This window comes from Rhinoderma darwinii, chromosome 3 (assembly GCF_050947455.1).
Source record: "Rhinoderma darwinii isolate aRhiDar2 chromosome 3, aRhiDar2.hap1, whole genome shotgun sequence".
NCBI classification, from domain to species: Eukaryota; Metazoa; Chordata; class Amphibia; order Anura; family Rhinodermatidae; genus Rhinoderma; species Rhinoderma darwinii.
Genome location: NC_134689.1, coordinates 207,033,600 through 207,056,889, shown reverse-complemented (window position 1 = coordinate 207,056,889; position 23,290 = coordinate 207,033,600). Strand labels below are relative to the sequence as shown.

General features: G+C 39.7%; 1 protein-coding gene across 7 annotated transcripts in view; it reads left to right on the top strand.

Annotated features, from left to right (window-relative positions):
- The window catches only part of KMT2E (lysine methyltransferase 2E (inactive)), a 137,136-nt gene that overhangs the window by 72,822 nt on the left and 41,024 nt on the right, over positions 1–23,290 (top strand). For 6 of the 7 annotated variants that reach the window (XM_075857300.1, XM_075857302.1, XM_075857298.1 and 3 more), the window contains 6 exons: positions 2,043–2,273; positions 5,521–5,651; positions 9,701–9,818; positions 10,034–10,143; positions 10,345–10,609; positions 16,371–16,469. In XM_075857300.1, the coding sequence (XP_075713415.1) occupies positions 2,043–2,273; positions 5,521–5,651; positions 9,701–9,818; positions 10,034–10,143; positions 10,345–10,609; positions 16,371–16,469 (954 nt within the window). The remainder of the gene's footprint in view (positions 1–2,042; positions 2,274–5,520; positions 5,652–9,700; positions 9,819–10,033; positions 10,144–10,344; positions 10,610–16,370; positions 16,470–23,290) is intronic. The other variant, XM_075857303.1, reaches the window with a different exon arrangement.

Genomic DNA, 23,290 nt, shown 5'->3' with positions numbered 1-23,290 from the left:
AAAATATTCGCCTGTCCCTCCGATACTGACAGGCTCTCCAGTGTGGCTTCAAACGGACAATGCGACGCCGGTCACCTACCTCCAACATTAGGGTGGGACCCGCCGCCATGGTAGACAAACATCCTGAGGTGAGCAGAAGATCACGTGCCATCTGCCCGCAGTTCACATCGTAGCAGTGGACAACTGGATAGCAGACTATCTCAGCAGAGAATGCTCCGATCCGTGCCAGTGGGCCCTTTATGCTGAGGGCATTCAATGAAATCTGCGCTACATGGGATCTCCCGGATGTGGACTTCATGGCCTCCAGACTAAATCACTCATGGCTTGAGCCCAGGATTCACTGGCGCTGGTGATAGACACTCTTGTAACCATTTCCATCTTTCTCTCCATTATCGAACCATCAAGCTCAAAATGAAAGGTACTGGTAATTCTTCTCTACCACAAGGCTTGGTACGCCAACCTAGTTACCCTCCTAGCTGACACATCCTTGCTCTACCTCAAGCCCCCCTACTCAACTTTCTATCTCAAGGTCCACTTTTATACCAGAGTTCAGTTACGCTTTGTTTTACGGCGTGGCTATTGAAGCTGCCATACTGAGAGCTCAGGGTTTTTCTGAGCGATTATACAAACAATCCTGCAAACTAGGAAGCCTTCGTCATCACAAATTTACCACAATAAGTGGAAAGCTTTTGTTTTTTTTTCTCGTGTTTTGAAGGGAAAACCGTTCCAATAAATTCAGTTCTCCCTCTCTTGCTCACTTTTCTCCATGAAGGTCTGGATATAAGCCTGGCCCACAGCTCCCTCAAGGGTCAAGTTTCCATGCTATAGGTACTCTTTCAGTGCCCCCTGTCAGCAAAATCGGGCATGCACACTTTTTTTGCTGCAAGCGCCACATGTGGTTCCTCCCCACCGCCAACCCACAGTTCCTTGGAACCTTAACCCGGTCCTTGAGACACTGTACTTCTCCCCATTTGAGCCTCATGACAGCCTTTTCCTTTTTGTGTCTTGGAAAGTGGTCTTTCTGTTGGCCTCAACTCCATTTGGCATGTCCCTGAATAGACGGCCCTATCTTGCAAGTCTCCATTTTTAGTTACACACCAAAACAAGGTGGTGCTCTGCTATTTTCCCTCCTTACTGTCAGGTGTTGGCCACATTCCACCTTAAAGAGGGCATAGTCCTGCCTCCTTTTTTTTTTTTTGTCCCTCCTTCACAGACCAGGTAATGGACTCTTTACAAGCTAGACCTTTTCCTCGCTTTATGCATATATCTGGCACAGACTGCTTCGTGCTGTTGCCCAGATTGACTTCTCATTAGTCCAAATTGCTGAGGGCAGGGTCTGGCGGCTTCCAATGCCACTATATGCCGTTTCATACATTAAGCTATAAGTGAGGCATTCCTTTCTAAGAGCTTCGTGGCCGATTCAAAACTGCTTTGGGTTTGCAGATGTTTAGCCGTGACTTTCTCTTCACACCTTTTTTTACATTTTACAGGGTGAATACTTTCGCATCCTCTAATGCCCGTCTTGGTCACCGTGTATCGCAAATTGCAGTATGTTGACCGCACTTGTTTTTTTAATTATTTTACACACCCCCAGGGACTGCTATGGAATGTCCTATGGTCATCTCTGTCCCCGAATGACACGGACGAGAAAATTTGGATTTCTGTTACCGTGAAATCCTTTTTTCGTCACGTTCATTGGGGTACAGTGCACCCACCCATATTTATTTGTATTTTTTATTTTTTTTTCAAAGAGTATGGCCGCTATCTCCCCAAAGGCACTTTTTCCCACGGGTTCTCACGTTGTTTATTTTTTTTTTTCTGATACTGTTGTGTTTATATCAATATTTGTATTTCTGCTTTTGTGGATAATGGATATATTTGGTAGGAGGAGCTAATACTTTTCACTTTGTGTTCGCCTCTTAGTGACAGCAACTTACACCCATCATCATCTCTGTGTCTCACATTGATCGTGTTTTGAAAAGGGTTTTACAGTGGGTAACAAAAAAATCTATATATATATTTTTTTCTATCATTAAATTTAGGGTACTGCTCCAGAAATTGATCCATCTGATAATCCCACATATGGATGGGAGAGTAAAATCAAGGCTTGGATGGACCACTATGAAGAAGCAAATAACAATCAATATAGTGAAGGTGTTCAAAGGGAGGCCCAAAGGATATCACTAAGACTTGGTTGTGACAGTGAAAGAAAGGAACAGTCTGAAAAGTCCAGCTTGAGCCCTAACAATCTCTTATTTAAACCACCAGTTGAGGTAAGTTTCTATCATTTTACTTGTGTTCACTATTAACTGTGACAAGAAACTGATCATGTCTCATTGGCCTGACAAAGATAAATTTCTTGAAGCAGACAATGACTAATAATATAGCATACTACAAAGTTTCATAGTTTTTCGACTTTCTGTAGTGTGCCTCTAAATACCCTCTCATGTGATCTCCTGTTAAATTCATGAATGACATTTTAATTGTTGACTCAATGCAAGTACAAGGTGTAATGGGAAAAAATGTGATTGCCTTCATCCTCTCGCCTTGAAATTCAGGAAATTAGCGATTTATAAGTGTTCGAATTATAAGGGCTGATTCACATACCGCAAATTTTTTTGCAGAAATCTTTGTGACTAAAAATCAGTTCCATTTATCTTAATGGGGTTGTTTCTGCAGCAGATGCATGGTGTTCTGCAAGCACCATTGTAAGGCATTTGAGCTTAAAATTCGGCAACAAAATCTGCCGTGTGTGAAACCACCCTTAGGCCATGTTCACGTGGCATAAGTTCAGGCTGCAAAATACGAGATTAATTTTCAAGAGAAAACAGCCTCTGAAAATCCATGCGGTTTTTGAGAGCTTGATTTTTGCGAACGTTCTTGAGACAGATTTTTTTAAGATTTTTTTTTTTTTTTCTTTTTAGATCATTGGCAAATATCAGCTTGTAAAATGCTTCAAGAAGTGACCTATCAATTCTTTTTTACAAAGCATATTTTTACGAGGCTTTTTTAATTAAGCGGCCTCGTATGAACTACACAGTTCATTTGCAGGCATATATTTTAAATTTATTTTTCAGTGTAATACGTTTTACGGTCTGAAATACACCGAAAAATATGCTGCATGAAAATGGCCTCAAAAATGAAACCCTTTAGCTGCAGTGAGGCAAATATACTAAATATTTCACTTTGTTTATTTGAAATCTACAGCACTGCTCCACTTCTTTATTATACTAAGACTGGAGTTACTCATCCAGATATGTCTGTCAGTCTCATGTGTCACCCGAATCCTGAAAGGACATTTTATTAAAATACTCTAAGACCTGCCACCCATGCCTGTGTTACACTTGGTGAACCTGTCATCCATTTTTTGTGCTAGTTTTTATTTCTCTCTACACAGATTGTTACACAGTGGTGATAGGCTTCGTTCACATATGCGTTGGCGTCCCGTTCTGACGTTCCGTCGGAGGTTTCCGTCAGAATGGGACCCTGAAGAGACACAAACTGGCACGAATGGAAACCAGAGGTTTCCGTTTCCATTACCATTGATTTCAATGATGACGGATCCGGTGCCCATGGTTTCCATTTGTGTCTGTTGTGCACCAAACCTGTCGTTTTGCCAGAAGCAATAGCGTAGTCGACTACTCTATTGCTTCCGGCAAAACGACGGGTCCGGTACACAATAGACACAAAGGGAAACCATGGGCACCGGATCCGTCACCATTGATATCAATGGTGATGGAAACGGAAACCTCTGGTTACCGTTTGTTAAGGCAATATTCAATAGGAAAAAACGTTGTATCCAGCACCTTTTGGTAGTAAAAATATAGTTTTATTCGGTCATCTTAAAAACACGACAAATTATAAGGTTCTTAATCATAGCTACCATAGTGGTTTGAAGCGCGTAAGCATCCTCCCGGATCATTTTAATTTGTCGTGTTTTTAAGATGATCGAATAGATCAATATTTTTACTACCAAAGTTGCTGGATACAACATTTTTTCCTATTAATATTGCCTTCTATATCTGCTGCCGACTCCGAGGATATTCTCCCGTATCTACGAGCCCCATCGAAAATTTACATCGTGGTTTGGATGAAAATTTAATAGAATCCACCCCTACAGATGGTGCCAGCTCACTTAAAAAGAACCCTCATGGTTTCTGCACTCATTTAAAGTGCAACTTTGGTTAGGGAGCTCTTCATGCTTTTAAAGTTCCATTTGCCTCCATGTCACTGTACTAGACATCACAAGATTTCATATTCTAGGCTAAATCGAAAACTCGTGTTGCCCCTGACAACTGAGCAGCACTGTCATGAGCCACTCTTACTTCCAAGTGGCACAGCGCTGTTATATTGTCAGAGCCAATACAGAAGTTCATAATAGTTCTCTTTATTGAAGTGAAACTTTGAGGCATTCACAGCCTCATATAGACTAGAAAAGGGAAATGGTTTTAAACCATACCTAATAGAAATCCCAAAATATGCAGTAATATATTGCATGGTGCCGTTTCGGAAAAGTAAGATATGTAAAAGAAAAAAAGATGCAAGAATTATTTCTTTTGTGTCAAAAACCGCTGGTTAGTGTGAACTGAGACCTATATTTCTTATTATCCCAGAGTGCCTGTCTTGATTATGGAATCTTTTTTTTCTTTTGTTTTGCATAATTTACAGTCTCATAACTGACCAATACCTAAAATGTATGATAAATGTTTGATCGTTGGAGATCGGATCATAAAAACAGGCGCTGTGTCACCATTTGCTGTAGGTGATCTAGCAGTAGAAGGAAGTGTATAAATCAGGAGCAGGCTGCACACTCAGACACTCCATTTCTCACTGTGGGAGATACAAAATCAACAAAGCACATCTGATTTACACATTTGATTCGATTTATACTTTTCCTCATGGGAAAACGTATTTAAAGGGTTTGGCCGCTTTAGGAAAATTATCAGTAGTGCGTTCTAGAGATTATTTTAGTATACTTATAAATTTTGTTTTTATATGCAGTTGAGCGCCATTTTCCTGGGTTCATAAGCCTTTGTAATTATAGCTGTCTTCTTGACACCCTGGCTACCATCCATAATATGACCGAGGATGGAGGAGCATTTGATTAGACATGTCACTCTGCGTCCTCTATTGAAACACACTGCATCCAGGAAACTAGCAGTGTGTTACAACGAAGGATGCAGAGTGACGTGTCTGTTCACATGCTCCTCCATCCTCGGTCATATTATGGGTGGGAGCCACGTGCGGCAGGAAGATACAGCTACAGTGATAAGGAGACGTGGCTCATGAACCCAGGAAAATCGCGCTGAACTGAATATAAAAACAAATTTAGTACGTTTACTAAAATCATGTTTAAAATACACTCCAGATAATTTTCCTAAAGCGGCCACCCCCTTTGTTCTGCCTCCAAATCACTTAAGCATGAAACATAACCTGTATCTACTACTGTAAGGAGTTTTATTGTTTGTTTATTTAAAAAAATATATGTGTACTTCATTTACACCGGTCTGTTTCTGACAGAGTTATATGCAGAAGAACAAAAAAATATTAAAAGCTGCAAAAGACCTGCAACCTGAAACATTAATAATTGAATATAGAGGAAAATTCATGCTTCGGGAGCAGTTTGAGGCTAATGGCTACTTCTTTAAAAGGTTGGTATGCTTGGCACAGTTACTAAATGCTTATGACCCATCACGCATTTGACTTCTTAACAATACTTTTTGAAAGCTGCAATGCAACTGATCATTTGTTTGACTGTACACAGAAAAAAAATCTTAAAATGGCCATAGATATCTTAAGAAGTGGCTTTTTCTTAGGCTAAGTTCACGCTACCGTTAATATTCGTTTATTTCTCTTCCGTCAGAAGAGGAGAGGATCTAAAGATTAAACGGAGAGCAACGGTTCCGTTAGAATTCCCATTGACTTCAATGGTAATTATTTTTGTTTCATTTTCTTTCCGTTCGTCTCCGTTCACTAGGTTTCCGTTTTTTTTATGGAAGCAGAAGTGCAGTCTGCAGAACTTTAGTTTCCGTAAAACCTAGCGAACGGAGACAAACTGAAAGCAACTGAAACTAAAGAATTACCCGTACTTGGGTTTTTTTTTTCCTCCGCTTCTCCTTCCTTATGGAGCTCATTTTAAATCAAACTGTGATCAATTTAAGGGGCTTTCACACCAATCAGAAGTGATCGCATATCGCTAGAATGTCATCCCTTACTGATAGGTATTTATATTCTTTTCCACAGAGCGGTGCTCCCGTCCAATTGTTGTGCTGGAAATTGCAACACTGCGACATTCATTGGACAGGAGTATTGACTTGCACGGATAATGCTGAAGGGGCCTCAGATCAGTGGAGTTACCAGAGGGTGGAACACCCACTGATCAAAATGTTACGCCTAGGAATAAGTAATTACATTAGAAGATAGAAATGCCCCTTATGATGTTCATTGAAACAAAACCTTGTTTATCAGTTTCAGTGACTTTATTGCAATTGGCCTGTCGAAGTCTGCAGTTACTGCTACCACTGCTGCAACACGTTTTAAATTTCAAGATTTGAGTAAATAGATACTGTGGTTTCAACAAACTTTGCCTAAATAATAGTACAAATGGGTATAAAACTTTTTGCAATATCTTATTAGAGAAAAACATTTTCTCCTCTTGTGAACCACTTCTCCTTTTCCCTGCCTCCGGCACTGATCGTTTACTTTCAATTCACTGCTAAAATCTGTCTTTGGATCACTGAGGGATCAAGTTACATACTGCCCTTAGAAGTCTATGGAGAGGGAGGATACTGCTTGAGGGAGACAGAGGCAGAGAGATGCACAAAGGCAGCTTCTAGTAAGTGGTCGATCTCCTCCCAATGCTGGATTTGCCTACGCTTCTCAGTACTTCTGTCCTCCCTGTTGTTTCTTAGGGTGTTCTACAAGGCGAGAGAGCAGGACCTCTTTTCTCTGTGTGCAGTGTATGGGAGATATCATAGCAAATAGTCTCCTTCCCCACTGGAGCTGAGCTCAGAGATAATGGACAATTAGAAATAAAGCCTACAGACTAAAGAACTGGTGATAAATGCCAATTAACTTAGGTAATGGCCAGAATTAGTGTTACTTCTCATGTACCCACACATGACTGCTTATCTAAGTCATCCGGTACGCGTTAATGGAATGTTAATATTGCCATACCTTTTGAGAGAAAATATCGGAAAACCTATTGAATTAAAATAAAAAAACGAAATAGTCTATTTGCTCTATCTTGTTGCACTACTAGAATTGTGCGGTCGGGTAGCTAACTTTGTTGGTGTTTTTCCTTTTATGGATTTGAGTCGTCCTGTTATTCACTTTTGTACCTGTGTCATCTTGGTTATACTGGATATTTATTTTTGTAAAATCCTTTCTGTTTACTGATCTTTCCGATTGATCTTACCATATGCATGCCATTTTTTTTTTGTTTTCTTAGCGGAAAAATTTCCATTAAATTAAATCGCCCTATAAAAACAATCCTGCTTTCTGGAGACTGGGTTCACACGGGTCGGATGTGCTGCGTAAAACTACGCAGCATATCCAACTTATAACCCGTAGCACATTCCGTCCGAAAAACCACAACATTGTTTTTTTGGGCAGAATTTCCGCTGCGAAAAACAGCGCTAGAAGAAAAAAAATAAACAAAAAACGTTCATACTTATCCCTCCGACATCCTGCAGCCTGTCCTCCTGGAATGACGTTTCATCCCAGGTGATCGCTGCGGCCTGTGATTGTCTGCAGCAGTCACGTGGGGTGAAACGTCATCCGTGGAGGCCGGGCTGGATGCTGAAACAGTGTTCTGGGTAAGTACAATTTTTTTTTTCTTCTGAGTTGCGTTTTTTGCTGCGGAATCACAGCTTTTCCGCAGCAAAAAAGGCGATGTGCCATTTGTTGCGCGTGTTACCGACCCATTGTATTCAATAGGGAAATCCTGCAACAGAAATGCAACGATTCCGCAACATGAATTGAAATGCTGCGGATTAAAAATAAAACACTGCAGGTCAATTTATGAAAGCATTTTCCGCAGGTTTTTTATGCATCACGTGGATGAGGTTTATTAAAATCTCATCCACTCTGCTGCTACGGCCTTGCGCTGCAGATTTTCAGAAATTAACTCTGCGGACAATCCGCAGTATTTACACTATCCTCGAACCCAGCATTACAACTTTTAAACTAAGGCTTTCCAAATACATTCAGCTAGGACACTAAGGCTACATTCACACAACAGTGAAAAATGGCCGTGTGACGGTTGTTTTTTTAACGGCCGTCACATGGCCGGTTTCAGAACAATGAAGTTCTATGGGTGAATTCAAATAGCCGTTTTTTTGTTTTTTTTAACGGCCTGTGAATATTGGCTGTCAAAAAATAGGACATGTCCTATTTTTGGCCAGTTTTTCACGGCCAGACTGCTCCCATGGAAGTCAATGGATCCGTTTTTACCGGCCGTTTTCCAGGAAACAATCCGTGTAACGGTAAAAACTGTACTTTGAGCGCTGAGCCCGGGAAAGCCCTTGACGTTACTGTCCGTATCTGGCAGGGAATTCCGCTCTCCTAACGTCACTGTCCTGTCCATATATGGACAGAGACGTCGGGGCTCCGTCTATGAGCGGAATCCCCGGCCAGAGGGAGTCCGCTCCTACAGTGGCGCTGTCTACAGGGGACGGGGGTGGTATCTACAGGGGGATGGTGCTATATGGGGAGTGTGGTACTACACTATCTACATGGGCACTATCTACAGTGGACCCTGGTGCTATCTACATGGGCACTGTGGCACCCTGTGGGCTCTATGGCATGATCTACAATGGGCACTGTGGCACTATGTGGGCACTGGTACTATGTGGGCACTGTGGCACTATGTGGGCATTATCTACAGTTGGCACTATCTACAGAGACATTGCAGCACTATCTACTTGGGCGCTGTGGTGTTTTCAGGGGGATGGGACAAAAAAAAAAAGCTGACATTAAATCCATCCTTTTTTGTTTTTTGTAACGGCCATGAAAAAGGAATGACAAACAGCCATTAAAAACTAGAAATGGATGATAATTTGGAGACACATTGATGCAAAATTGCCATGATAAACTGACAGTTGATTAGTTTTTAATGGGCATTTTTTTTCACTGTCATGTGAATGTAGCCTAAGGCCTCAAGCACACTTCAGTGAAATGCTTTAGTGGTCTATCCAATTTAACGAATAACACACTGACCCATTAATTTCTATGGGGCCATGCACACTTCCGTTATTTTAACATTTCCGTGCGCCCATTTTGCGAAAAATAGAACCGGTCCTGCTCCTGTCTGTTTTTCGCGTATCAGTCTCGGCCTTTCTATTCATTTGGTCCGTTAAAACAACGGACCGCACACGGAGGCCATCCGTATGCGATCAGTGTTTCACAGATATACGTCATTTATGGCCATACAAATAGCAACGGATGTGTGCATGAGGCCTAAAGTGTGGTATAGTTGCCCAATGACAATGCTTTTATGTAGAATGCAATGCAACTGATCGCTGCATGGTTCCTGCAACTTCCTGTTAGAGCATATATTTCTACTGAACAAGTCTTGTATGAAGCAAGTATATCTAGTAAATGCCAACTATCTTTGTAATCGTTTTGTAAAAACCTTGTTACACGTGATGAAATTATTCAATCTTTGTCAATAATGTTGTATTTTTTTTTCTTTTTATAGACCATACCCATTTGTTTTGTTTTATTCTAAATTTCATGGTTTAGAAATGTGTGTTGATGCAAGGACATTTGGCAATGAAGCTAGATTTATTAGAAGATCCTGTTCACCTAATGCTGAGGTAAGTAATGATTTCGGTGCATGAGATATTGAAAAACTCACTGCTCATCTACATAATACAGTAGGTACACTTTTAGGATATTATTACTAAATTGTAGAGCTGTATCGAGAATATGTCATATAATAAGAGAAACCATTCCAGTAACTGCCGTTTTATTATATGCCTTTTTGTTTTGGATTTATGTTTTCTAAGTCACATGTATTTTCATATTGTAGGTACGGCATATTATTGAAGAAGGAACGATTCGTTTATATATTTATTCAATTACAAACATTCCAAAAGGTGCAGAAGTTACTATTGCATTTGACTTTGATTATGCAAATTGGTAAGTCAAATATATCCAAGTTAAGTCATTCAAGTGGTTTTGTTCAAGATGTTATCAGTTGTTTTGTTCCACTATTGTATTGATCTCTAAACACAAGCTTTGTTTCAAGTGAAATAACATTTTCATTAATAAAAAATTATGGAAAAAAAAAAAAAGGAACTTTATTATGGTATTACTTTAACGGATATTTTGTTTATTCAGCAAATACAAGGTGGATTGTGCGTGTCTCAATGACAATCCTGAGTGCCCAGTCCTACGATGCAGTTCTGAACCAACAGAAAATTACAACAGTGGTTATGATACTAGGAGGAAAAAAGGAAGAAAAGAAAAGGATATGTCTAAAGAAAGAGAATCTCAAAATCAGAACCTTCTGTTAGACAATGATGGAGCCGTTAGCAAACTGAAATCACCAGATAACAAACATAGGAAGCTTTCCCCTCTCCGACTCTCAATCTCTAATAACCAGGTAATGGTTTAATTTCGTGTTTGTGGCATGTTTTGGCTGCACAAATTACTTTTTAATAAGCATCACCTTTATTTAACTGTTGGCCTTAAAACGACCGTCCGGTCCCTCGACAACACTTTTATGTATATGGAGTAATATTACCTGGTTCTTGCCACACTCAGGTGTGTGTGCAAATTTCTTACTTTTCGGGCTTTTATACTTTTCCTTCTTTTTGGATCCACTTCTGTATTTTGCTCAAAAATGGCAATGAGTGATTCCAGCCTTATGCTGGATTTACACATTTTTAGTTTTCATGCAGTGTGTTTTTTTTTGTTTTTTTTTTGTTTTGTTTAAGCCAAACCTCCGTTGTGGATCCAAATGAGAGGAGAATTCTAAGTTTTTCTCTATATTATCCTTAGTTTTGGATTCACTTCTGGCTGTGGCTCAAACGACTGCATTAAGAACTTAATCAAAAATGTGTGAATCCTGCCTAACTTTATTTAGGACAGTTCGACACTAAAAGGCTATGCTCACAATGAGTTTTTTTTATGCGGAAACGCGTTAGAAAATGCGCCAAAATACGGCCGAATGGTAAAAACCACTTGCGGGAAAAAAACGACATGCCCTATCTTTGGGCTCAAAAACCGCGGGCGAAAAACGCTGGCGTGCAGGCAGGTCAAAATCTGCTTCAAAATTCCAGACGGAATTTTGAGGCAGGTTTTTCTGCCTGCAAAATACTCCGTGTGAACATACCTAAAACTGAAGTGGAACAATGTTTTAAAGAACGACTCCGTCCTTTTAACAGGTTTAGCAACTGGTAATGATCCTCACATGCGTTAATCTTATCCATAAGTAATTCAATATATGTATTAACATTTTGGGTTATTTGATCATCCGTGCTTTCTGGACCGTGAGGCTGCAGAGTTTGTCTATTTTACACCAGTTTCCCTACCTAAGCACTCACCAAGCCAATTTTGAGTTCTGTATGATAAAATGTAATGCTTATTTTCTGCAGTAATAACTGTAGCCGCGTAATCTAATTTCAGCTCTGTATTTGTATGACCTTTATTGACTTTCCATGTTTAGGATCTAAAATTTGTATAGAGCTTTGTTTCTCTATTGGGGATCCAAATCCCATGCTTCCTGTTACAAGCCGTAAGCTTGCAATTGCATGAGGTAGCTGTCAAATTATCACTTGTAGCTGGCAGCGGCTTATTTCCTGCAGGAACAAAGGATTGGGCATGTTGAAATCCAACTTGTCTGACTTTGCCTCCGCTGGCATTTACTATCAAGGCACAAGTAGCCCCCATACGAAATAGATCATTGACCTACCCAGTCGGCAGGTTCTGTCTTATGTAACTGATGTATATAACCAGCTACCGAGTTAAATAATTAAAAGAAAAATGAAATGCCCGCAGCCACCACTAGTGGACGCTTACTGCATATGATCAGTAGGTTTTGGATTCCATAATGAATCTTCATGAAACTACCTCTAGTGGCTATCATTTTTACATTTGAAGTCAGCCCACCGATCAGCTGCTATCACACAGTAAAACAGTGACAGGCCTTACATTTCCACTGCGGGGGAAATGCATTATTGCATACCACCCATTCATATTTCATCCATGTAAAACTCTTTGTTAGCAGCGCTCCGCTTTGGCTCAATATACCAGAACAGGACTTTCTTGAACCTATAACTACTTAAAGGGCTTGTCCTATCGAGGCATATGAACATCACAGAGGGGGTCCCCCACTTGGGACCCTCCCCCTGTATGCACCAAGACTGAGAACATTAGAATAACCTTCATGTAATTCTACAGCAGTGGCCGCAATATGGGGCTATCCGCAGCTTTCCCTGGTAAGATCTGCTGATTGCTGGGGTTGGAGAAGGCTGTTTTTTTGTTTTGTTTTTTCAGTAACTCCTGAAACAAAGCATCTTGTAAAAATCTTGCAGGTGTTTTCCTTCTGATTCCTTCTATTTTTAACTGACATGCTAAAGGAGCAAGGCGTCGCTAATGGGCGATGCCTGGTCTCATATTGCTGCAGCCAGTGTCCTTATAGCCATAAACATGTTTGATCTGAGGTTTGTGTGAATAATTCTTTATATGTTTCACTGTTTTGATTGCAATGCGAGAACGCATAGAATTAAAAGTCTGGGGATATTAGAGGAGTGTGGCTAGGATGCTTTTTTATTTTTGAGTTTATTCTTTACTTTTAATGTACCTTTAGGGTACCCGCTGTGAACATTTAAACGTCTTTGCAGAAAATGTTCTGCAGCATGTAGATGAGATTTGTTCAAATCACATTTACATGGCTGGAACTCTAATTTGCAGCATTTTTGTCCCATGTGCAGGTCGTCTTAATGAAGAGGGATACAGTGGTATTAAGATATTGATGAGCCATTTAGACTACCTGGCCATTTCTAACAGGACTCTGTCACCTATCCACAAGCTAGGTGATGTCTGATCGCTGGGACCTTCATCTTTCGCTAGAACAGGGGTCCTGAGGGTTCCTTGTTATTGCACCCTTTGCAGTGAAAAAGAGCTTAAATAGAGCGGCGTTTGAGAAAGCGACCTGACGCTTCATTTAATGTCATGGGGCTGACGGAAACAACCGTCTGCCCCATTATGGGGGTTGTTGAACCAGGTATTGGTACTTTTGGCAGTGCGGGCAGATGTCAAGTCTTGCTGGAAAATGAAATCCGCATCTCCATATAGCTTGTCAGCAGAGGGAAGCATGGAGTGCTCTAAAATTTCCTGGTAGACGCTGCGCTGACTCTGGACTTGATATAACACAGTGGACCAACACTATTGCTCAGTGGTCCAAAGCCTTTTTTTTCAGATGAAAGTAAATTTTGCATTTCTTTTGGAAATCAAGTCCCAGAGTCTGGAGGAAGAGTGGAGAGGCATCAATCCAAGTTGCTTGCGGTCCAGTGTGAAGTTTCCAGTCAGTGATGGTTTGGGGAGCCCTGTCATCTGCTGGTGTTGGTCCACTGTGTTATATCAAGTCCAGAGTCAATGCAGCGTCTACCAGGAAATTTTAGCACAAGCTTTATGGAGAGGCTGATTTCATTTTCCAGCGGGACTTGGCACGTGCCCAAACTACCAAAAGTACCAATACCTGGTGTAATGACCACAGTATTACTGTGCTTGATTGGCCAGCAAACTCGCCTGACCTAAACCCTATAGAGAATCTATGGGGTATTGTCAAGTGACACCAGACCCAACAATGCAGACGAGCTGAAGTCCGCTATCAAAGCAAACAGGGCTTCCATAACACCTCAGCAGTGCCACAGGCTGATCGGCTCCATGCCACGCCGCATTGATGCAAAAGGAGCCCCGACCAAGTATTGAGTGCATATTCTGTACATACTTTTCAATAGACCTACATTTCGGTATTAAAAATAATTTTTGAAATTGGTCTTATATAATAATCTAATTTTCTGAGACACTAAATTTTGGGTTTTCATTAACGGTTAGCCATAATCTTCAGCATTAAAAGAAAAAAATGCTGGAAATAGATCACACTGCGTGTAATGAATCTATATAATATGAGTTTCACTTTTTGAATTGAATTACTGAAATAGATTAACTTTTTGATGATATTCGAATTAATTGAAAAGGACTAGTATATGCCAGTACATTAGGGTCTATTAAATAAAAATCCCCCTGTGGGATTAAAAAAAAAAGTTAAATAAAAAAAAAAGGAATTCGAAAATACACACATGCATATTTTTTTAATAAATTATATTAAATAAATATCCCAATACATAAAATAATATACACATTTGTTATCCTCACGACCACAACAACCTGCAGAACAAATTTATACTGTCACTTCTGATCGGTGTATGCTGTAATAAAAAAAAAATACAGCGGAACAGCTTTTTTTTCTGCAGTTTTGCCAAACTAGAAATGTATATAAATGAAACGATAATGTAAATGTGCTGAAATAAGGGCACGTACATAAAGTACAGCTACATTCAGGAAAAAAAAAAAATAACGTTATGAGTTCAGGATGCAAGGAGGAAAACATTAATTTGTTCTATCCTCAAGGCAAAAATTCTCAAGGCCAAAGTTTGTGACAAAAGCAAGAAATACATTTTTTTTTTTTATTTTTTTTACGAATTTACTTGATAAATCTATGTCCCCTTTTGTAAGGTACAGGCAGAATAAATAAAAAAATAGTTGTTGCTGTCTACTACTGAGGAATTAATTTGGGACATTGTACTAGTCTTAGGGTGCCTGTACATGTAGCGGCCATACGCCGTTGGTGTGCCACGTGGCCAAGAATCATGAATTGCTGCAGTGTAAAGCTGTATTTAAACAATGCTATACCTGTGCAAGCAGTGTAACAAAATACTGCATTGCAAAACCATGGCAATTCGCTGAGCGGAATAAAAGTGTAGGATGGTTCTTGGCCTAACCACACGGTTACTATGTGTACGGGCGCCCTAATTGATTTGACCAATAGTTATTAATGTAGCAAGTCTTAAATTGGCCAATCTATCACTGACAATTTTAGTAGCTTTTTTGCACTGCTATAAATTGGCATTGTAACTTGGGCTTTAACCTGTTAGTGACCGTCTATAGGTGTTAATACGGCGGTCACTAACTAGCTTTATTCTGATGCAGTTGCTGTTTTACGGCGCTGCATCAGAATAAAACCGCACCGCTGGGAAGAGTTAAAGCTCTCCGCAAATGGAGGTAGCTGAGAGCTTGGAGCAGACCTGCTCAAGTAAGCAGGATAGAAATCAGCATCGATCTCGCAATTTTTTTGAGAGGGGGGGCTCCCTCTCTCACCCCATTGGCACACCAGCAATGCGATCGCGGGTTGCCGATGATTTTTATGGCAGCCGGGAGTCTAACAAAATGGCCTGTTAGGTGTAACTTTTTTTTGTGGCCTATTTGGTATCGCCGCATCCGTTATGACTCCAACTATAAAACATTATGTGACTCGCACGATGAATGCTGTAAAAAATAAAATTTTAATAAAATTGGTAAAAGGTGATCAAAAAGTCGTATGTACTCAAATGGTACCAATAAATACAAGTCGTCCCGCAAAAAAAGGCATCCTACAGCTATGTCAACAGAAAAATAAAGTTATGGTTTTTAAATATGGTGACAAAAAGCACATTTGGAAAAAAATGTTTACTATGTAAAAGTAGAAAAACATAAAAAAATTGTATAAATTTGGTATCCTTGCAATCATAATGACCTGCAAAATTAAATTATGTTATTTATACCACACGGTAAACTGCCTAAATTTAAGACGCAAAAAACAATGGTGAAATTCCTAGGTTTGTTTTCTTTGCTATCCCCCCCCCTCAAAAAAGGTTAATAAAAGTTAAAAATTTTATGTACCCCAAAATGGTGCTATTAAAAAATACAGCTTGTCTCGCAAAAAAAAAAAACAGGACCTTATATGGCTATGTCGACAGAAAAATAACGTTCTAGCTCTTTGAATGCGACGATGGAACCACTTAAAAAAAATTGCTTGGTCATCAAGGCCTACAATAGACTGGTCACTAAAGGGGTTAATCTCTTCATTCTGACCATTTACCTACATGCAGTACTGGGTGGCAGTGCATCAAGTATATATGTGAACTGTCAGTTAGCCAATATCTTTTGGATTTGCGGTAGCCTTGGCATTCCAGTAAGCATTGGCACATGAGCCGTTTTCCATTTGATAACTGAATAGATCTGTAGCTATTGTAGTCTTAGTATCCCTTAAGTAAGTAGTGCAGAAGAGCTTCTATAAAGCAGTCATTTCCATTTTTCAGGAGCCAGATTTTATTGATGATATAGAAGAAAAAACACCTGTTAGCAATGAAGTAGAAATGGAGGCTGAGGAGCAGATTGCAGAGAGGAAAAGGAAGATGGTAAGTCGGGAAGAAACGAGTTCATGTCACTTGGCATAAGTGACTGTTGCTCTTCCCATGCTGACTGTTGCTTCCTCTTAGGCTTTAGAACAAAGTAATTTTAATCATTGCTTCCTTTTGTGCATCGTTGTCTAATAATTGGCTTGCTTGGTGCATTCATTGCACTTGTCTCTCTCAAATTTTATTTAGTAAAATATGCTAAATTGTGACCTATTTGTATTGCTTTAAGAACTACTTTCTGCTAATTTTTATACACAATGCTCAGATGTGGTCCTTGTTTTGATGCCTTTCTACAGTTTTTCGAGGTTTTTTTTTTTTATTTTATTTTTTTTAAATAAAAGCATGTTTTAGGTGATATTAAGCAACTTTTCAATTGACTTTGCTGAAATGTTTCTACTTTTTAAGATGCAACTTCTATGTTTCCTGTACACATAGAAGCTATACCGTGCCGTCAAAGCAGATTCAGTCAGGTCAGCTGAACTGACCACTCTCCTGAAGCTGTTCTTGCGTGTCTTTCACATTCAGGATCCCGCTAATAACGTTCATATCGATCACATCTAAGTAAGATGTGATTGTTATTAGATGGATCCTGCGTGTCAGAGACATGCAAAACCAGCTGTCAGCTGAGCCATCTGTCCAGCTGACCTGACTGAATAGTCTTTGACGTCAAGATACATCTTCTATGTATACAGGATACATACAGTGTGGGGGGGGGGGGTTGCTTAATATCACCTAAACCGTTTTATTTGTAATTAAAAAAAAGCGTGTACATAGCCTTTTAAGTATAATATGAATGAGAGAAATGAAAATGCGGCACTCACCCGTTTGCAAATCTTCTTAACTTTATTGTGTCATCTTAGCAAGGGTAAAAGCATTACAGGGAGGACAGCTAGTTGTAGGTTACAGCCTGTCAGAAGAAGCGCGATCTCCAGCGCGAAACAGGCTGTAACCTACAACTAGCTGTCCACCCTGTAATGCTTTTACCCTCGCCAAGGTGACACAATAAAGTTAAGAAGATTTGCAAACGGGTGAGTGCCGCATTTTCATTTCTCTCATTCATATTATACTACAAGACCGTCTGTTTTTATGCTGAGCACCGCCCGAAGTTTGCTTAAATGAGGAAACCCTGACTCCACTTGTATCTATCTGCCTGTTCCATGCTGTGAAGATTGAGAGTGGTGCCGACTTCCCTCTACTGTGCTTGATAGCCTTTTAAGACTACATGCACAAGTTGCATAATTTGATGCAGATTTCCACAGGTAAAATTCCACTTAATGTTGCAGGTTTTTTTTTAATGCGTTTTTAGGTGCGTTTTTTTGTTCTAAATAAAGAAAAATATGTATGCGGCAACTAATTCAGAATTAGGGTCAATGCACACTATGCGTATTACGTGCGGCAAAACCGCAGCGTAATATAGTACCCGCATAGTTAATGAGATTCCAGGGAAGTCTGTCCAAGCTGTGGTATTTTCCCACACATAAATTGACCCGCGGTGCGTATTTTCGAAACCGCAGCATCTCAATTTATCCCGCGATTCCGCTTGCGAATTCTATCTCCCTAGTTCTACAGAAATATGCAGCAAAACGGAAGGACCACACCAAAAAACGCAGCAAAAAATGCACCTTCAGGTGCGTTTTTTCCTGGAAATTTCGTGCGGTTTTGCTGCTTATTTTCCACAGCAAAATATGCAACATGTGCATGTAGCCTTTTTTTAAATTATTGTTACCATGTATTGCAGTACAAAAGATAATGCATTATATCATTTCAACCTTGTTTTCGCTTTTTATTTTATCCCTTGCAACCTTACTTTTGTCTTTTATGTCCTCTCTTCGTATTCAAATTCCTTAAAAGTTATATTAATTTCTTCTTGTGAGAAGAATAAAGTAGTCATTTTTTTAACCTCTTATTAACAGTTATCATTATATTATATTTTTGTGTATGCAAACTGTTTTTATATTCCAGTATTAACAATCTCCTTACTATGGTTCTAAAATGTGTATACGTTGTTGGGGTTGTCCAGTGGTCTAAAATAGTTTTCTTTCAGCCATCAACATAAGATGTACACCGCAGTCCCTATATTGATTTTTATCCCTTATAGCTACGTTATTATCTGAGTGCATGACATGCGACCATATATCCATGGATATTAATGTCCCGTTAAGATAATTTATTTTATCAGTTACTTCTTTCCAAAAATGTATTCTCGGCCAAAACCAGTGTCCATGGAGTAAATCAGCCTTCTCTTTATAACATTTTGGACATTTCTGTTCATATCCCTGGATATAGGGCTGCAAGGATTTAACAAATGCATAAATAGACTGATGAATTATTCTCCAATACATCTCTCTCCAGTTCTCAGAGGAGATTTCTCTATTTACCTTTTTAGTGCATGTAGCCTTAATGCTCCATATTTTGGTCCTTTTATAAAAAAAACAAAATTGTCTTACAATTCTGAGGCTGAAACGCAAGATAAATTGACATGCTGCATAATAAAAAATCTGCACCAAAGGGCAATTTACACGCGGACAATTTCAGCAACGTGTAGATGAGATTACCCGGAATCTCAATTACGTTGCTGGTACTATTACGCTGTGGATTTGCCACAGCAAATCCTCAATACTCACCGTGTGTGTGTGTGGTCTAATGTACATGTACATTTTTGGCAACTATTATCGTGGCTTTTTTTTTTTTTAAACCTTAACTTTTCGAGGTAAACTATGAAGACACTTCCACTTTTTTTTTCTTACAGATTTTTTTACATTTTTTATTCATCTTGGAGAGCTATCTATTAAAGCCTAACAAAATAATAATTTTTATGTTTTTTATACATTTTGTGTATTGTGTAGAGTGAGGCTTCTGCTATGCTATTAAACTATACTTTTCAATAACAGTGATTTGTGTATCTAAAAAAAACAAAAAAAATAGCTATGTCACACCTGATAAAATATGACTTTGTTAGTGACCTGGCAATAAAAACGTTCCTACAAATCAATGGAAACTAACCATGCCAAAAAATGTGCTACTATTACTACCTGACTCCTAAGAAAACATATTCTTTTATTTTCCTCTTACTGTCCTGAATTAAAGCCCTTTTATTGTATTAGGTAATCGCATTATGAGCAATTTTTGTACATATTTAAAACACAATACTTACTAGCCATGCATTGACCATTTTTACACGTAAATAACTATGGGTTTGTCATTGAAATTATTCTCCTTTTTTTTATTTTTTTTTAAAAACTACCACTTAAAACCTAAAAAGCCAAAACCAATGGATGTCCCATATTGCAGGTTGAGCTGTAATTTTATTATTGTATCCTAATCAAGATTGTAAAGTAAGAAATATCAGTGTTATTTTCATGGCAAGTTCAACACAGGATTCCAGAAGGCGAAAGTAAAACACCTGTGAGGTAGTTAAAGAGGCTCTGTCACCAGATTTTGCAACCCCTATCTGCTATTGCAGCAGATCGGTGCTGCAATGTAGATTACAGTAACGTTTTTATTTTTAAAAAACGAGCATTTTTGGCCAAGTTATGACCATTTTTGTAGTTATGCAAATGAGGCTTGCAAAAGTCCAAGTGGGTGTGTTTAAAAGTAAAAGTACAACTGGGCGTGTATTATGTGCGTACATCGGGGCGTTTTTAATACTTTTACTAGCTGGGCGTTCTGATGAGAAGTATCATCCACTTCTCTTCAGAACGCCCAGCTTCTGCCAGATCACGCTGTGACGTCACTCACAGGTCCTGCATCGTGTCAGACGAGCGAGGACACATCGGCACCAGAGGCTACCGTTGATTCTGCAGCAGCATCAGCGTTTGCAGGTAAGTAGCTACATCGACTTACCTGCAAACGCCGATGTTGCTGCAGAATCATCTGTATGTAGCCTCTGGTGCCGATGTGTCCGACACGATGCAGGACCTGTGAGTGACGTCACAGATCTGCACTGCCAGAAGCTGGGCGTTCTGAAGAGAAGTGGATGATACTTCTCATCAGAACGCCCAGCTAGTAAAAGTAGTAAAAACGCCCCGATGTACGCACATAATACACGCCCACTTGGACTTTTACTTTTAAACACACCCACTTGGACTTTTGCAAGCCTCATTTGCATAACTACAAAAATGGTCATAACTTGGCCAAAAATGCTCGTTTTTTAAAAATAAAAACGTTACTGTAATCTACATTGCAGCGCCTATCTGCTGCAATAGCAGATAGGGGTTGCAAAATCTGGTGACAGAGCCTCTTTAAGTTGTCCTCATGACATGGGAAGAGGAATGCATCCTGATCCCGTCCTACCTTCTCTTGCTGCTGATGGTCCCCTGACATTGAGATAGGAGGTGGCTGGGAGTTATGAAAACAGCTAAGCTACGCTGTTTCTGTAATTCCCACAGTAGTAAATGGGAGTTTTGGAGACCGTGTAGCACAGCAATTTTCGATGTTTCAGAAACTCTGGAGATACGGAAACTGTGTAGCTCGCTGTGCTATGCTGTTTACATAACGCCAATTCACTTATATGGGAATTGCGCAAACAAAGTAGCTGGGGACCAGCGGGAGAAGGTAGAACGGGCTTTAAGACGGCCCCGATCTAGAGAGAGGTGTGGGACCCGCATCTATCGGACATTTGTGGCATATCCTGTGGATACTCTATAAATATTTAAGATGGAAATACCCCATTGTTTTATTTTTCATATTCCGTCTTCATTCCCTGCCTTCCAAGAGCTCTAACCTTTTTTAGTTTTTCCCTCAGAGTGATGTGAGGGCTTATTTTTCGCGGGAGGAGTTGTAGTCTCTAATGGCACCATTTAAAGTACCATATAATGTACTGGGAAACGGGGAAAAAAATATTTGCGTGCTGAAATTGGAAAAAACTGATTCCTACATATTTGTCTTGGTTTTTGTTTTTTACGGCTTTCACCGTGTGATAAAAACTACAACTTAAAGAGGCTCTGTCACCAGATTTTGCAGCCCCTATCTGCTATTGCAGCAGATAGGCGCTGCAATGTAGATTACAGTAACGTTTTTATTTTTAAAAAAACGAGCATTTTTGGCCAAGTTATGACCATTTTCGTATTTATGCAAATGAGGCTTGCAAAAGTACAACTGGGCGTGTTGAAAAGTAAAAGTACAACTGGGCGTGTATTATGTGCGTACATCGGGGCGTGTTTACTACTTTTACTAGCTGGGCTTTCTGATGAGAAGTATCATCCACTTCTCTTCAGAACGCCCAGCTTCTGGCAGTGCAGATCTGTGACGTCACTCACAGGTCCTGCATCGTGTCGGCACCAGAGGCTACAGTTGATTCTGCAGCAGCATCAGCATTTGCAGGTAAGTAGCTACATCGACTTACCTGCAAATGTCGATGCTGCTGCAGAATCATCTGTAGCCTCTGGTGCCGATGTGTCCTCGCTCGTCTGACACGATGCAGGACCTGTGAGTGACGACACAGCGTGATCTCTGGAGAACACGGCTGTGTCTGCACTGCCAGAAGCTGGGCGTTGTGAAGAGAAGTGGATGATACTTCTATGCACAACGCCCAGCTAGTAAAAGCAGTAAACACGCCCCGATGTACGCACATAATACACGCCCAGTTGGACTTTTACTTTTCAACACGCCCAGTTGTACTTTTGCAAGCCTCATTTGCATAAATACGAAAATGGTCATAACTTGGCCAAAAATGCTCGTTTTTTAAAAATAAAAACGTTACTGTAATCTACATTGCAGCGCCGATCTGCTGCAATAGCAGATAGGGGCTGCAAAATCTGGTGACAGAGCCTCTTTAACTTTATTCTGCAGCTCAATACAAATATGGTGATACAAAATTTATATAGTTTTTTTGTTTTATGTTTTACTACTTTAAAAAAATAAAATAATGTTTTTGTTTACCCACATTCTGGGAGCCATAACTTTATTTTTTATTTTTCTGTGGATTGAGAAGTATGAGGGCTTATTTTTTGCGGGATGAGCTGTAGTTTTTATGGTACCATAGGCACTGTACTTTGAATAAACTTAACAAAAAAAAAATAGTCTGAACGAATATAAGAACTTTTTGTAATATATTTCTTATTACAGACTGATCTCCCCCCTAAGGTTGGGTCTAGAACTAGACTGCATTGAGCGATAAATCACTCTGAAATCCGAGCATATAGCAATTAAAAAATAAATCACTAGCAAACCTCTTGACTGGAGCAATTTTGAAGAGGTTTTCAAGCTACTCTATTCATTCCTATGGACAGAAAATTTTGACAGCAGTGTTTTTTTTTTGCGTTTTTTTGTAGGTAGATAAATTGCTCTAGCCTAATAAATTCCAATGGTCAGCGATTTTACATGGGCAGATTTATGCCCATATGCCGCTGTGTTCTTTATGGGGCCGAACTATCGTTAATGTGATCATTCTGTCCCCATCAGTTTGCATCGTTGTCTGCAGCACATTTCCTGTTTACACGGGGCTGACAACAGATTTTATAGGTTGCACAAACTGTAATCCGCCAATGAATGAGCATTTGCTCAAGGAAGCATCCAAATACATCTGCCCATATAAGTCTAGGGACGAGTAAGAGAGAGAGACACAGAAGCTGCTTCAGCTTCTATTAAGTGTTATCCCACCCCAATGCTGGATTCTCGGCTTCACTACTCCGTAATAGTTTGTAATGGCCTACATGTTTCTGCTGCTTCTATGTGTGTGCTACAGAGAGACCGGAAAGCAGGATGTTATCTTCTCTGTGTGCTGTAAATGGAAGACATAAGTTAGGCTCTACTCGCTAGCTTAGAGAAAACTGAGAATCAGAGCGCTGAGGATTAACTGCTAAAAAAAAGATGCCATAAGA